Source organism: Nycticebus coucang, chromosome 22 (genome assembly GCF_027406575.1).
Source record: "Nycticebus coucang isolate mNycCou1 chromosome 22, mNycCou1.pri, whole genome shotgun sequence".
Classification (NCBI taxonomy): domain Eukaryota; kingdom Metazoa; phylum Chordata; class Mammalia; order Primates; family Lorisidae; genus Nycticebus; species Nycticebus coucang.
Genome location: NC_069801.1, coordinates 8,702,145 through 8,716,195, shown reverse-complemented (window position 1 = coordinate 8,716,195; position 14,051 = coordinate 8,702,145). Strand labels below are relative to the sequence as shown.

General features: G+C 54.4%; 1 protein-coding gene across 1 annotated transcript in view; it reads right to left on the bottom strand.

Annotated features, from left to right (window-relative positions):
- Positions 1–543: 543 nt before the first annotated feature.
- PLOD1 (procollagen-lysine,2-oxoglutarate 5-dioxygenase 1) overlaps positions 544–14,051 on the bottom strand; it is a 33,434-nt gene continuing 19,926 nt past the window's right edge. Inside the window, exons 10-19 of the mRNA XM_053575666.1 lie at positions 10,276–10,397; positions 8,973–9,077; positions 8,532–8,657; positions 8,086–8,227; positions 6,343–6,456; positions 5,690–5,755; positions 5,077–5,181; positions 3,208–3,354; positions 2,388–2,513; positions 544–1,390 (exon numbers count right to left, since the gene is read on the bottom strand). Coding sequence (XP_053431641.1) covers positions 1,235–1,390; positions 2,388–2,513; positions 3,208–3,354; positions 5,077–5,181; positions 5,690–5,755; positions 6,343–6,456; positions 8,086–8,227; positions 8,532–8,657; positions 8,973–9,077; positions 10,276–10,397 — 1,209 coding nt within the window. The 3' untranslated portion in view covers positions 544–1,234. The remainder of the gene's footprint in view (positions 1,391–2,387; positions 2,514–3,207; positions 3,355–5,076; positions 5,182–5,689; positions 5,756–6,342; positions 6,457–8,085; positions 8,228–8,531; positions 8,658–8,972; positions 9,078–10,275; positions 10,398–14,051) is intronic.

Sequence of the window (14,051 nt, the reverse complement as noted above, 5' to 3'; positions counted from 1 at the left end):
TCTTGTTTGTAGGAAGGGTGGTCAGCAAGGGCTTCAGAGAGGAGATGTCACCAATGCAGGTCTCAAAAGACGAAGATGTGTGCCCCAGGCAGCCAGTGCCGGCTCACAGTAAGGATTAATGAAATATACAAATGACACAGTGATCACACAGGACTGGGTTTGGGAAAAAGTCGTCACTACCTGGCCTTTCTTACCAATCACAAGCTCTTAAAACCTCCCCCTGGGCTGGGCGCCTGTGGCTCAAGCGGCTAAGGCGCCGGCCACATACACGTCAGCTGGCAGGTTCGAATCCAGCCCGGGCCCACCAAACAGCAATGATGGCTGCAACCAAAAAATAATCAGGTGTTGTGGCGGGCGCCTGTAGTCCCAGCTACTTGGGAGGCAGAGGCAGGAGACTTGCTTGAGCCCAGGAGTTGGAGGTTGCTGTGAGCTGTGATGCCACAGCACTCTACCCAATGGGACAGCTTGAGGCTCTGTCTCAAAAGAAAAAAAAAAACCTCCCCCTGCAGCTTCTCGCCCAGACACTGAGCATTAAACCCACTGCATGGTTTGAATAACCTTTAATAGAAACACTCCTGTTTCTGACTGTCTGTCCCTCTCTGTGGAAGCATCTGGGACAGGGTGACCCAGTGCGGTGTGTGGATATGTCACTCCCTTCCTCCCCAGCAATTGGAGGAGTGCGCTGTGGCATAGATGCCTTTTCTGTCTCCCAGGAGGTTTGCTGAATTCACTGTCTCCAGGGGACGCCGGTTTGTTCTCATGACAAGAGCTATGAGGAAGATGCGTCAGTGGTCCCAGGCACTGTGTGGGAACCTCAGCCTGACCCAGGTCTCTTTCCCCCAAAACTTGAAGCAGAAGTCTCTGTGGTGCAGTTCTGCCTGGTAGAGGCGCTAAGGCCTGGGTCCTCGTCTCCAGGCAGCTTGGGAAGTTCCTGTTCTGTTCAAGTCTCATCCCATGGAAGTGGAGGAAAGAGGACTCAGTTTTTCAGGGACACGGGTTGGGGAAAATCAATCACTATAAAGCAGTGAAAGTGAACAGCGTCTCCAGGGGCAGGTCCAGAGCACCACTGGAAACCCCAGCCCGGAGCTCTGCTCTGCCTCTGCCCTAAGGCGGATCTCTCCGACTGGCAGTTCCAAGAGCAACAGGAAGTCAGGAGCCTTAGGCCCCAGAGCCTGCTGGGCAGTGGTTGTCAACAAAGAGGAATGGTCGGAGGAGCCAGGCTGGGTCTGGCCAACTAGGGATCGACGAAGGAGACGGCGATGTAGCGGGTGCCCTTGGTGGTGGCGAGCCCCTCGTGGTAATGCGTGAGTCTCCCGGGGTGCATGAGGGTCCAGCCCTTTCTCGGGGCTCGGACGGAGCAGTTGTAGCGCAGGAACCGGCAGCCCCCACCCTGGGAGACAACAAGAGTCAATCCCCCACCGCCCTGTCTGTCCTCCTGTCACAGCCGGCCTGAGGATGCCTTATGGAGTGACAGAATGACGGCTATAAGCTGCCTCAGGAAGACACTGAGCAAAGAGTAATAAGCGATCAATAACTCTGGCTTGGAGTTAGGCAGCCCTAGGCAAGCATCACTTCCACCCTTTACTCATTTTGTAAGCAACCTGAGCCTCATTTTTCCCTTCTGTAAAATGGGAGTTTCTCTACCTCACTACTATAGACACTTTGCTGTGGGGGGCTATCCTGAGTGTCCCTGGTTTCTACCCAGTAGATGCCACTAGCACCCTCATAATTGTGACAAGCAAACATGTCTCCAGGAACTGCCGGTGTCCCTTAGGGGGGAAAATTGCTCCTAGTTGAGAAGTCTAGGCTTAGGGCAATGTCTGACAAGCGCTCAAAAAATAGCTATTTTTATGGATGTCCTTTTGAGCACCTAGCCCAGGGCCAGGTCCAAAAAACTCTTAAAATAGTAGCTTTAGGTGTGAATGAAGGAACAGCTGGCTGGATCTGGGGTCCCACACCCAGGCTAGCAGCTGCCCCAGCCCTCCCAGAGCCGTGCCTCCCCCTCCTAACAGGGAAGCACCAAGCTCCTCCTGGCTTGTGGCCTGTTCCTTCAGTATTCTCTGTAGTTCCACTAAGCAATTACCTGGAGACCTTTAATTTTCACAATTCTAGGACGGGCATTCAAGGTTTTCCCACCTAAGATAAGCTCTCTCTTGTCTGAGAGAGGCTAAGAAATGTGCCTGAGACCACTAGAGTTCATCACAGGAAGGCAGGGTCCACATACCTCCTGAAGTAGTGACTCTAAAGTCTCCTCCCCCTCCTCAGATTAGACCCACCTCTGCCAGGAAGCCCCTCCCAGGGCCCTTCTGCCTCAACCTCCCTGAAAGCCACTGGCCAGCCAGCCCCTCCTACATTCCGCCCGCCCCACCCAGGTGGCCCCTGCTCACCTCGTAATCCACCCCGACCCGGTTCAGAGCAATGTTGATGGTGAAGGTGGAGGCATCGTGGTGCGGCACCAGCGAGGGCTGCTCGTCGGGCTTGTAGCGGACGACAAAGGCCAGGTCAAACTGGGCCTATGTCAAGGCAGAGGGACAGGGGAGCCAGCATTAGCCAAGGGAGGCCACCAAAGGCCAGGAGAGAAGGTCAGAGAGGGCACAGATGGGGGCCCTCATCCAATCTGCTGAGTGTTGGTGCCCAGACAGCAGGTGAATTTGATGCTGTGTCCTCCAGTGCCTAGAACAGTGTCTGGCCCGAAATGGGTCTCAGTAAATTATATGGACAGAGGGAAGGAGAGAGGCGAGGAAGGGAAGGCAAGGAAGGGAGGGAGGGAGACACCATGAATCTAATCCTCACAATCCTTTTTGGCAACTATCCAGGCTGGATTCCTTGAGGGCAGGACCCAGGCACACCCAGAATGGGTATCTGGAGATCCACAAGCCTGAGGAGGGGAGAGAGCCAAGCGGCAGTGGGTGGCTACATGTTACAGGAGAGACAATGAGGGAGGAGTGAGAGGGCCGGCCAGCCACTGGGGCAGGGGGAGCCTTTCTCAGCAGCCTTAATTGCTGGTACAGGAGACACTGAGGCATGGTTTAGTGACAGACAAGAAGTATTGAAGAGAAGGTCAGAGCTAGAGGCAGAGTAATCGCCAAGGAACATAAACGCCCAGCCCCAGGGGCCCTGTCTCCCAGTGCACGGCCAGATGCACCCGCCAGATATCCAGCCCACCCCCTGCCCTGTTGCATCCTGGCTGCACCCAGGCATGCCCACCCTGGTGTAGTAGCCGGGGTAGAGCTTCTCAGTCATGGGGGCGATATACTCCACCAGGAACTTGTGCCACTCCCTCTCGAAGCTGATCTGGTTCATGTGGATGTCGATGGTTGGCACATTTTCATAGCCACCCTGGATACGGTTGTCCTGGAAGTGACCAAAGGGAGTGCAGAATTCTTTTTTTTTTTTTTTGTAGAGACAGAGTCTCACTTTATGGCCCTCGGTAGAGTGCCACGGCCTCACACAGCTCACAGCAACCTCCAACTCCTGGGCTTAAGTGATTCTCTTGCCTCAGCCTCCCGAGTAGCTGGAACTACAGGCGCCCGCCACAACGCCCGGCTATTTTTTGGTTGCAGTTTGGCCAGGGCAGGGTTTGAACCTGCCACCCTCGGTATATGGGGCCGGAGCCTTACCGACTGAGCCACAGGCGCCGCCCGAGAGTGCAGAATTCTAAGCCATCCCCTGGGTTCCGGGCCCTGGTGTACAGGCTCTGTCTAACTCCCCTCCCTTGGCCTGGGAATATGGTGGGACAAGGCTACATTGTGCGACAAAAGTGAAGGGGGTTTACAGATACAGTTAAGGTGCCTGGTCAACTGGGAGGCCATCCTGGGGGTGGACTTATTGGGTGAGCCCTTTAAAAAGAGGATCTTGAAGACAGATTGTCTCTTGCTGGCCTTGAGGGCACAAACAGCAGGGAAATGAACTCTTCCAACAACCACTTGAGTTTGGAATAGAATCTTGAGCCCCAGTGAGACCCCAACCCCAGCTGACACCCCGACTGCGGCCTTAAGAGACCCTAAGCAGAGGACCCAGCTAAGTTGAGCCTGGACTTCTTTTTTTTTTTTTTTTTGTAGAGACAGAGTCTCACTGTACCGCCCTCGGGTAGAGTGCCATGATGTCACACGGCTCACAGCAACCTCTAACTCTTGGGCTTACGCGATTCTCCTGCCTCAGCCTCCCGAGCAGCTGGGACTACAGGCGCCCGCCACAACACCCGGCTATTTTTTTGTTGCAGTTTGGCCGGGGCTGGGTTTGAACCCGCCACCCTCAGCATATGGGGTCGGTGCCCTACTCATCACTGAGCCACAGGCGCCACCGAGCCTGGACTTCTTGCCCACAGGCACCAGGAGACGACACATGGAGTTGCTTTAAGCCACTGAGCTTCAGGTCATTTGTTACAGAGCGCTGAACACTACTGCCAGGGCCACAGGTGTTCAAGGGGTTGGCCCTGTCACTGGAGGACCCTGGAATGCCTGGGCGAGCCCAGTGACTGGCTTCTGGAGATTAGTTCAGCCACCAAAGCATGAGGATTAGGCAGGAGACCACAATCACTGGTTAGCCCAATTTCTGAGGTGCACAAGTCCAGGGTATCATATGCCTTTAAAATTAGTGTCTGACTTTTTCAGGATGGATGCAGGCCTGGGGCTCCTCCTTCAGAGCACACACAGGCTCTTACATCCACTGGGGTCTGAAGCCCGTGGACGCCCCCTGCTGCCTTTGCCCACTCCTCCTCCATCCCACCTGGGAGAGTCTGGAGAAGAAAACTAAGCCATTCTAGTAACAAACCAGAAACTGAAAACACGGCAACTTATGCTGACGGCAGCTCAGTCATATAGCAGCAATGGCAGGTTGGGGACCGATGCTCCATCTCCACTTTCTTTTTTTTTTTTCCTTTTTTTCTTTTTTTTTTCATCTCCACTTTCTTAATCCATCTACTCCAACTGCCCACAGACACCCCTGCCAGCATCCCATGCCAAGAGGCCCACAGGGGTTAGCTAACGAGGCCAGCTTGCCAGGAGAGCCCAGCCCAGAGCAGGCCTGGGTGGAGAGGTGGCCTCCCTGCAGGCCCTGTCCAGACATGGAACCCACCTTGTTGTCACCTAGGGACCACTGGCCATAGTGTTCCATCTCTTCCACCAGTTCGTCACAGGCCTCCTCCGTGAAGATGGGAAACCAGTAGACATCTGGGCAAGGCTGGGGAGGGTGGGGACTCAGTCACAGGGGCTCAGAGTGGCAGCTCCGCTCCACAGCCTCCACTCTCTGCAGGGCCCCACCCCCTTGTGTATCCCAAGAGCAGGGGCTCAGCTCGGTCCTCCTAGACAGAGTGAGTGAGTTCCCGAAGGGAGAAGCGGAAGAGCCCAGAGAGATTTTCTCAGCTGAGGTTACAGGCTGTTCCGAAAGGAACTTGTACATGAAGGACACAGAGGGGGCGAGGCAGAGGCCCCAGGGAATGGGGAAACAGACAGCCCTCAAGCAGAGAGAGACATCCACTCCTTACTCCTGCCCAGTGCCCATGGACCTCAGTGGAGACCACATTCAAGATGCTCTCCTCTTTCCTGCCTGGGCCCCCAGGCCCCTCACAGACTCTAGCTGGAACGTGCCAACAGGGAGAGGGGCCATCCTGCTGCCCACCATCCTAAGTCAGCCAGTCCTGATCCTCTGGCCACTCCCCACTGTCCCCAGGGGTCCCTGGAGCTCTCACCGTCTCCACCAGCTTCCCTGCCAGGGCCTTGGTATAGTTCTCGTGGATGTACTTCTCCCTCCAGTCCTGTGGGTATTGAGAAATGGGCTGGCGCTCCCCACAGCTTGACTCCCTGGGATACCCTAGGAAGGAGCCCCACCCTGCAGGCCCCTGGAAATGTGTGCGAAGGTGTACATGCCTGGGGGAGGCGGGTATCTGTGCCCCCCCCACGGGGGGGGGTGTTGCCTGGGTGCACAGCTGTGTACACATATGAGCACACGTGTGCCTGGGTGAGCCCACATCAGCTGCAGACTCCTAGGAACCCTGTCGCAACCCATCATCACAACAGCCACAGGAGTGAGACTGGCTGGGACAGACCCATTTCAGAGCTCAGACAATGGAGGTACCAAAAGTTAAAGAGGCTCAACTAAGTGCCCGCTGATGGCAGCTGGGCCACCACCCAGCCTCTGACTCTGGGTCCCCCTCACCAGATGCTGCTGCTTCTCAGACCACTTTCCTTGTCCCACCCAAATCTACACTCCTGACCTTGGAGGGAGGGAGACAGGGGGCACACAGGAGTCCCAGCTGGTGTGAAGCAGGGCAGTGCCTTGGGCCACTGGAATCCTGGGGTCCCTTCTGCTTCCAGCTCCGGCCTGCCCCACACTGAGCCTCACCTCGGGGTTGCTGAACACTTCCCAGAGGTCGTTGTGGAGGTGGGTGGTCTGGTAGCTGTCCAGGGAGAGCAGGTGTCCGAAGGCGTGCCGGTTGGTCAGGAACATGAACACGTCCTGGGGGCAGCAGGCCAACAGAATAGGCCTCCCTGCATGTTTGGAGCAGGGAGGCAGTGCAGGATCCTTTGCCCACAGGATTGGAGACCAAGCATAGGTCACCCTAGTGTCCCCAGCTCCCAGCCCAGCCTGACACGGAGGATGTGATCAGGGAAGGCTTCCCAGAGGCCTGAACAGGGGAGGAAAGAACAACTGCACAAAAGGACTGTGGACGGTATTCTGCCTCTAAGTTGTGGTCACAGGGGAGAACTTCATCGTGCTCAAAAGTTAAAAAACAAAATTATAGGCCAGGCGTGGTGGCTCGTGCCTGTAATCCTAGCACTGTAGGAGGCCGAGGCAGATGGACTGTTTGAACTCAGGAGTTGGGAGACCAGCCTGAGCAAAAGGGAGACCCTGTCTCTAAAAATTAGCTGGGGCTGGGCACAGCGGCTCACACCTGTAATCTTACCCCTCTAGCAGGCTGAGGCAGGTGCACTGCTTGAGCTCAGGAGTTTGAGACCAGCCTGAGCAAGAGCGAGACCCTATCTCTAAAAATAAAAATACTAGTTGGACATTAGGTTCCTTGTTATAGTCCCACCTACTCGGGAGACGGAGGCAAGAGAATCACTTGAGCCCAAGAGCTTGAGGTTGCTTTGACCAAAGATGCCACTGCATCCTACTTAGGGTGACATGACAACGTGAGACTCTGTCTCAAAAAAAAAAAAAAAAAGAAAATTACAAAAAAGTAGGAGGTAGGGTACAGAGACAGGGTGAGGTGGCTCTTCAGCACCTTACTTAAGATATGTTTAGGTAGGGCAAAGTGGCTCACGCCTGTAATCCCAGCACTCTGGTAAGCTGAGGTAGGTGGATCACCTGAGTTCACAGGTTTGAGACCAGCCTGAGCCAGAGGGAGCCCCGGGCGTTGTGGCAGACACTTGTAGTCCCAGCTACTTGGGAGGCTGAGGCAAAAGAATCGCTTGAGCCCAAGAGTTTGAGGTTGCTATGAGCTGTGACACCATAGCACTCTACCAAGGGCGGCAAAGTGAGAGTCTGTCTCCAAAAATAAATAAATAAATAAATAAATAAAAATAGAAAAATTAACCAGGTATAATGGTGCAGTCCCAGCTACTCAGGAGGCTGAGAAGAGAATCACTTGAATCCAGGAGTTTGAGGTTTTTTGGGTTTTTTTTGCAGTTTTTGGCCAGGGTTGGGTTTGAACCCGCCACCTCTGGCATATGGGGCCGGCGCCCTACTCCTTTGAGCCACAGGCACCGCCTGAATTTGAGGTTTCTGTGAGCTATTATGCCACAGCACTCTACCCCAGCCAACTGAGACTCTGTCTCAAACAAAATAAAATAATATAAATAAATAAATAAATAAAAACAAAAAAGAATATGTTTAGGTAGACAGTTTACTTTCCTTTAGGCTATATTTAAAAATGTAAATAAAATGGTGTGCAAAGTGCTAAAATGGTCCCTACAAGATCTTTGAGGACCAGCCCTTGTGCCCAATGCCAGCATGCCCCCATCAGGCCTTAGTTGCCTCTGAGCAGTCTTGCTGGAATGTCAGGAGCCCCCAGGCCTATAGTGACAAGTTAGCCCACCCTCCTTGTCAATAGGACATCCCATGACCACCCAGCCACTGGCTGACCTGCTGCCGGACATTGGCACAGAAGGCCATGTCAGGGTCCAGCTTGCTGTGGTGGAACAGGTCAGTGGACTGCAGCTCAGCTCGCAGGGCGCTGCCCTTGATCAAGTAGATGTTCGAGATATAGGGCACATTCCAGACACCACTAAGAGAGAGAGGAAGATGTAGGGGGTCACAGGCTGGCAGGGAGGGGGTCAGTGGCTGGGGGTCTGGGCTGGGAGAAGGGGAAATGATAGGCTGAGAGGACACAACTGTGCTGATGTGATTCCCCTGCTGAGTGGGCCCAAGATATTTGTCAGGAAGTCCTTGTGTGTGTCCAACTGTAGTCTTCCTTGCTTTAGGTTCGGCAGGAATTTGAGGGCAACAGGACAGAAATATTGGGGAGGGAGGTACTACAAGTCCAAGCAGAAGACAGAGGAAGGCGCCCCCCACCCCTTGCAGGTACTCACACACGCCGCCCCTGCACAATGTCCACATAGTCCTCGGAGCGGGCGTAGTAGCCATCTGCACTCAGGGCTCCCCAGAAGTTCGACCACAGCCTCCCGTGGCGGGTCATCAGTGGGGCAATGACGTTCCTGAGGAAGGGAGCACCTCAGTCGGTGTCTTGCCCATCTGGAGTCAGGGGCAGCCCCAGCCAAGGATGGAGACAGCACTCCACCAGGGCAGGGCCTTGGCCTATGAGGAGTGTGGTTCTTTTGGAACCTGCTCCCCCCGTGGGGTACCCAAGAACAGATGGGGGTGGGCTACCAGAACTGCAGATCCCACAGCCGGAGGGAATAGGTGAGGCTGAGGAGGAGGAAGAAGGCAAAGGGGGCTCCCACCCTGGGCCCAGGCTGATCATGAGCAGCAATGCGCCAGGAGCCCCGGGCCGAGGGCCACCTGTGCCTCACTTGTTTTGTTCGATCAGCAGCCGTAGGCTGTCAGGCTCAGTCAGGGCCACGTCAGCGTCCACACTGAAGTAGTAGGTGCAGGTGCGGTCCTGCCGGCACAGGTCTCTGCAAGGAGAAGGACAAAGGTCACTGGGACTGACCCCAGGGCTGCCCTCGTGGACAGGCCCATCTGTGTCCACAGTTAGGCCTCACTGTGCACCTGTCAAAAGGCTTAATTTAATGAATTAATTTTTTTTTTTTTTTTGAGACTGAGTCTCAAGCTGTTGCCCTGGGTAGAGTGCCATGGCATCACAGCTCACAGCAACCTCCAACTCTTGGGCAATTCTCCTGCCTCTGCCTCCCAAGTAGCTGGGACAACAGGCGCTCGCTACAATGCCCGGCTATTTTTTTTTTTTTTTTTGGTTGCAGCTGTCGTTGTTTGGCAGGCCCGGGCTGGATTTGAACCTGCCAGTTCAGGTGTATGTGGCTGGCGTCTTAGCCACTTGAGCCACAGGCTATTTTTTTTGTTGCAGTTGTCATTGTTGTTTAGCTGGCCCAGGCTGGGTTCAAACCTACCAACCTCGGTGTATGTGGCTGGCGCCCTACCCATTGAGCTACCAGCATTTCCCACGTTTTTCTACTTTTAGTAGAGATGGGGTCTCGCTCTTGCTCAGGCTGGTCTCCAACTCCTGAGCCAAGTAATCCACCCACCTAGGCCTCCCAGAGTGAACGTATGTTATCTTTTTTTTTTTTTTTTTGTAGAGACAGAGTCTCACTGTACCATGCTCGGGTAGAGTGCCGTGGCGTCACATGGCTCACAGCAACCTCCAACTCCTGGGCTTATGCAATTCTCTTGCCTCAGCCTCCCGAGTAGCTGGGACTACAGGCGCCCGCCACAACGCCCGGCTATTTTTTTGTTGCAGTTTGGCCGGGGCTGGGTTTGAACCCGCCACCCTCGGCATATGGGGCTGGCGCCCTACTCACTGAGCCACAGGCGCCGCCCATCTTTTTTTTTTTTAAACAATAAAGGAAACATCATAGTTTTCCTAATTGTCAGCGTTTGTCCATTTCCAGGCCCTCAGGCTTCCTCTTCCTCTGTTTTGCTTCCTGAACCCAACTGAGGCTGCTCAGCCCTGCCCAGGAGCCCCAAGGTTGGCAGGACAGAGACTATTTCCTCATTTAACAGATGGTAAATCTGAGGCCCATAGAGAGGCTTGTTGCTATTCACAGCCTCCTGAACTCTAGTCACTCAGCCTACGGCTCCTGACACCACGGCCCCTCCGCCCGCCACCATCAGTAGGGGTGAGCAGGGCCCACGACTCACGCGCCCATGTTCCTGGCATCTGCATTCTCCACCCGCACCTCAGGGCCCACCAGTTTCACGGACTGGTACCCGCTGCCGTGCTCGGCCAGGAACTTTTCCACCAGAGCCTTGTGGTGCTTCTCCTGTAGGGGTGGGGAGCGAGGATAAGGTGCAGTCCCACCGTGGGGACCACAGCCCCTCTGCCGCTGCCAGGCTGCTCCCCTCCATCTCTGGTACTTTCATGGCCCTCTGCTTTCCTGCCTCTAGGCCTCTGCCCCTGCCCCTGCCAGGCCCTCTGCCCAGAATGCCCCTCGTCAGCTGGTCTTTGACCATCTTCCCCTGGCCAGGCCAGGCCCACAGGCCTTTTAGGAGCCTCTGTCATCAGGACAGACCCCTCCTCCCCCCAAACACACCAGCTCCCACATCCAGAAGTGTTGCTTCTGCAGATCTAGGGTGGGACCCGGGGATCTGCTTTGACACAAGATGTGCCAGCTGACCCTTTCCTGCACTTTGAGAAACAAAGTCCATAACTGGGGCCCCCTGTGTGGGGAAGTGAGAATAGCAGGGTCTTTGGAACCAAGTCCAGGTAGGGAACCTATGGCCTCAAGGTCACGCGTGGGCCTGCAGGTCCCCAAGTGTGACCCCTGGGCTGAATCCAAACCTTGTAGAACAAATTTCTTATTATAAGAATTTATTTTAGTGGTTAGGGTGCTAGCCATGTGCACTGGGGCTAGTGGGTTCGATCCTGGCCTGGGCCTGCTAAACAAAAAAATAAAATAGCCCAGCCTGTGGTGGGCGCCCTTAGTCCCAGCTACTCAGGAGGCTGAGGCTAGTAAAATCGCTTGAGCCCCAGAGTTTGAGCTTGCTTCCTTTTTTTTTTTTTTTTTTGGTTTTTGGCCGGGCCTGGGTTTGAACCTACCCCTCCGGCATATGGGACCGGCGCCCTACCCCTACGCCACAGGCGCCACCAAGAATGAAGGAGGGAGGAAGAAGACATTTCTTTTTTTTTTTTTTTTGTAGAGACAGAGTCTCACTTTATGGCCCTTGGTAGAGTGCCGTGGCCTCGCACAGCTCACAGCAACCTCCAACTCCTGGGCCCAAGCGATTCTCTTGCCTCAGCCTCCCGAGTAGCTGGGACTACAGGCGCCCGCCACAACGCCCAGCTATTTTTTTGGTTGCAGTTTGGCCGGGGCCAGGTTTGAACCCGCCACCCTCGGTACATGGGGCTGGCGCCTTACCGACTGAGCCACAGGCACCGCCCGAGTTTGAACTTGCTATGAGCTATTGGCTAAAGGCACAGTGGCTCTTTTTTTTTGAAACAGAGTCTCACTTTATCACCCTGGGTAGAATGGTGTGGCGTCACAGCTCACAGCAACCTCCAGCTCTTGGGCTTAGGCGATTCTCTTACCTCAGCCTCCCAAGTAACTGGGATTAAGGGCACCTACCACAACGCCTGGCTATTTTTTTGTTGCAGTTTGGCCGGGGCCACGTTCAAACTCACCACCCTTGGTATATGGGGCCAGCGCCCTACTCACTGAGCCACACGTGCCACCCTGGCACAGCAGTTCATGCCTATAATCCCAGCACTCTGGGAGGCCCAGGTGAGTGGATTCCCTAGGCTCATAGGTTCGAGACCAGCCTGAGCAAGAGTGAAACCCAGTCTCTAAAAACAGCTGGGAGTTATAGATGGCGCTTATAGTCCCAGCTGCTCAGGAGACTGAGGCAAGAGGATCACTTGAGCCCAAGAGTTTGAGGTTGCTGTGAGCTATGACATCACAGCACTCTACCAAGGATGACGAAGTGAGACTCCGTCTCAAAACAAACAAAAAAAAAAGGGCGGAGCCTGTGGCTCAGTCGGTAAGGCGTCAGCCCCATATACCGAGGGTGGCAGGTTCAAACCCGGCCCTGGCCAAACTGCAGCCAAAAAATAGCCGGGCGTTGTGGCGGACACCTGTAGTCCCAGCTGCTCGGGAGGCGAGGCAAGAGAATCACTTAAGCCCAGGAGTTGGAGGTTGCTGTGAGCTGTGTGAGGCCACGGCACTCTACAGAGGGCCATAAAGTGAGACTCTGTCTCTATAAAAAAAAAAAAATTTGTTTTATAACACTTGGGTTTTTTTTGTGACAGAATCTCACTTTGGTCACCCTTGTACAGTGCTGTGGCCTCTTAGTTCACAGCAACCTCAAACTCCTGGGTTCAAGTGATCCTCTTGTCTCAGCCTCCTGAGCAGCTGAGACTACAGGCGTCCGCCACAATGCCCAGATATTTTTTAGAGATGAGGTCTTGCTCTGGCTCAGGCTGGTCTCGAACCTGTGAGCCTAGGCAATCCACCACCCTCCCAAGTGCTGGGATTACAGGCGTGAGCCACTGTGCCCAGCCTTGTTTAGTAAAATTTGGATTCAGACAAAAGGCCGCACTCAAGGATCCAGAAGGCCACATGTAGCCCCAAGACTACAGGTTCACCCTTTCTGCTATAATGAGCCACGTGACTGAACAAGTCACTTCACCTGTCTCTGATTTAGCTTCCTCCCTTGTAAAACAGAAGGACGACATGCCTCCCTCAGGGGTCACCATAACCTGTCAGCGAGCCAGACATAGCACACAGTAGGTCCTCAAAGACCACCTGCCACAGTTCCCTTTTTTTTTTTTTTGTAGAGACAGAGTTTCACTTTATGGCCCTCGGTAGAGTGCCATGGCCTCACACAGCTCACAGTAACCTCCAACTCATGGGCTTAAGCGATTCTCTTGCCTCAGCCTCCCAAGTAGCTGGGACTACAGGCGCCCGCCACAACGCCCGGCTATTTTCTGGTTGTTTTGCATTTTGGCCAGGGCCGGTTTGAACCCGCCACCCTTGGTATATGGGGCCGGCGCCTTACGGACTGAGCCACAGGCGCCACCCACCACAGTTCCCTTTTTCTACACAAGGTCAAGTTCATGGGTGTGTATGCTGCTTAATGTCTCTAGGGAAGCTGGGAGCCTCCCCAGGGCAGGACCTATACCCCTTCTGTTTCCAGGTAGCCCATTGCACAGTTGAAACACCTGTGACACAGGCAGAGCGCTGAGCCCAGTGTGGGACTATAGGGTGGGTGTGGGGTGCAAGCTATCAGAGCTTAGAGGTCACAGAAAGGAGAAGGCCACAGACAGGGCAGCCCAGAGGACTTAAAGGGAAGACAAAGAGTCTTGAAGAGCCGGTGGGGTCTGGACAGGGTATGGAGCATCCCAGATAGGGAAACTTATAAGCAGAAGCTGAGGGGTGAGACCTCATCTGGCTAGAAAGGAAGAGAACTAGGTATGCCAGGCCCAGGCCTGCTCCCTCCAACAGCGAGGCTAAGGAGCCTCCCAGATTCTCCAGAAGGTACTCAAGGAATTAAAACCAACCTGACTGTCCCCAGGTCAAATCAAGAAGGGGACAGGGATGGAAATGAAGATGACAACAGCAAGAAGCACCTCTGTGCTTGCTGTGTGCCAGGCAGTGTTCTGAGCACTTCCCACAACAACCTGCTCAGCCCTGACTGCAATTCTATGTGGATGGCACTATAACCATCCCTGTGTACAGATGAGAAAACTGTAGCACAGAGAGGTTGAGTAACATACCTAGGGTCACACAGCCAATAAAAACAGTGATGAGAGGATTCAAACCCAGCTGGACTGACTCCAGAGTCAACCAGTGATTTGGGGCCAGAGCCCAGCACCCACTTCCATGTGGCCCAGATAATCCAGGTTCACTCAGATACTCAGAGGTCTTGGGGCTACCTCGTGAGGCTGGGCCTGGACCCAAGCCACACAATGACCCCGAACT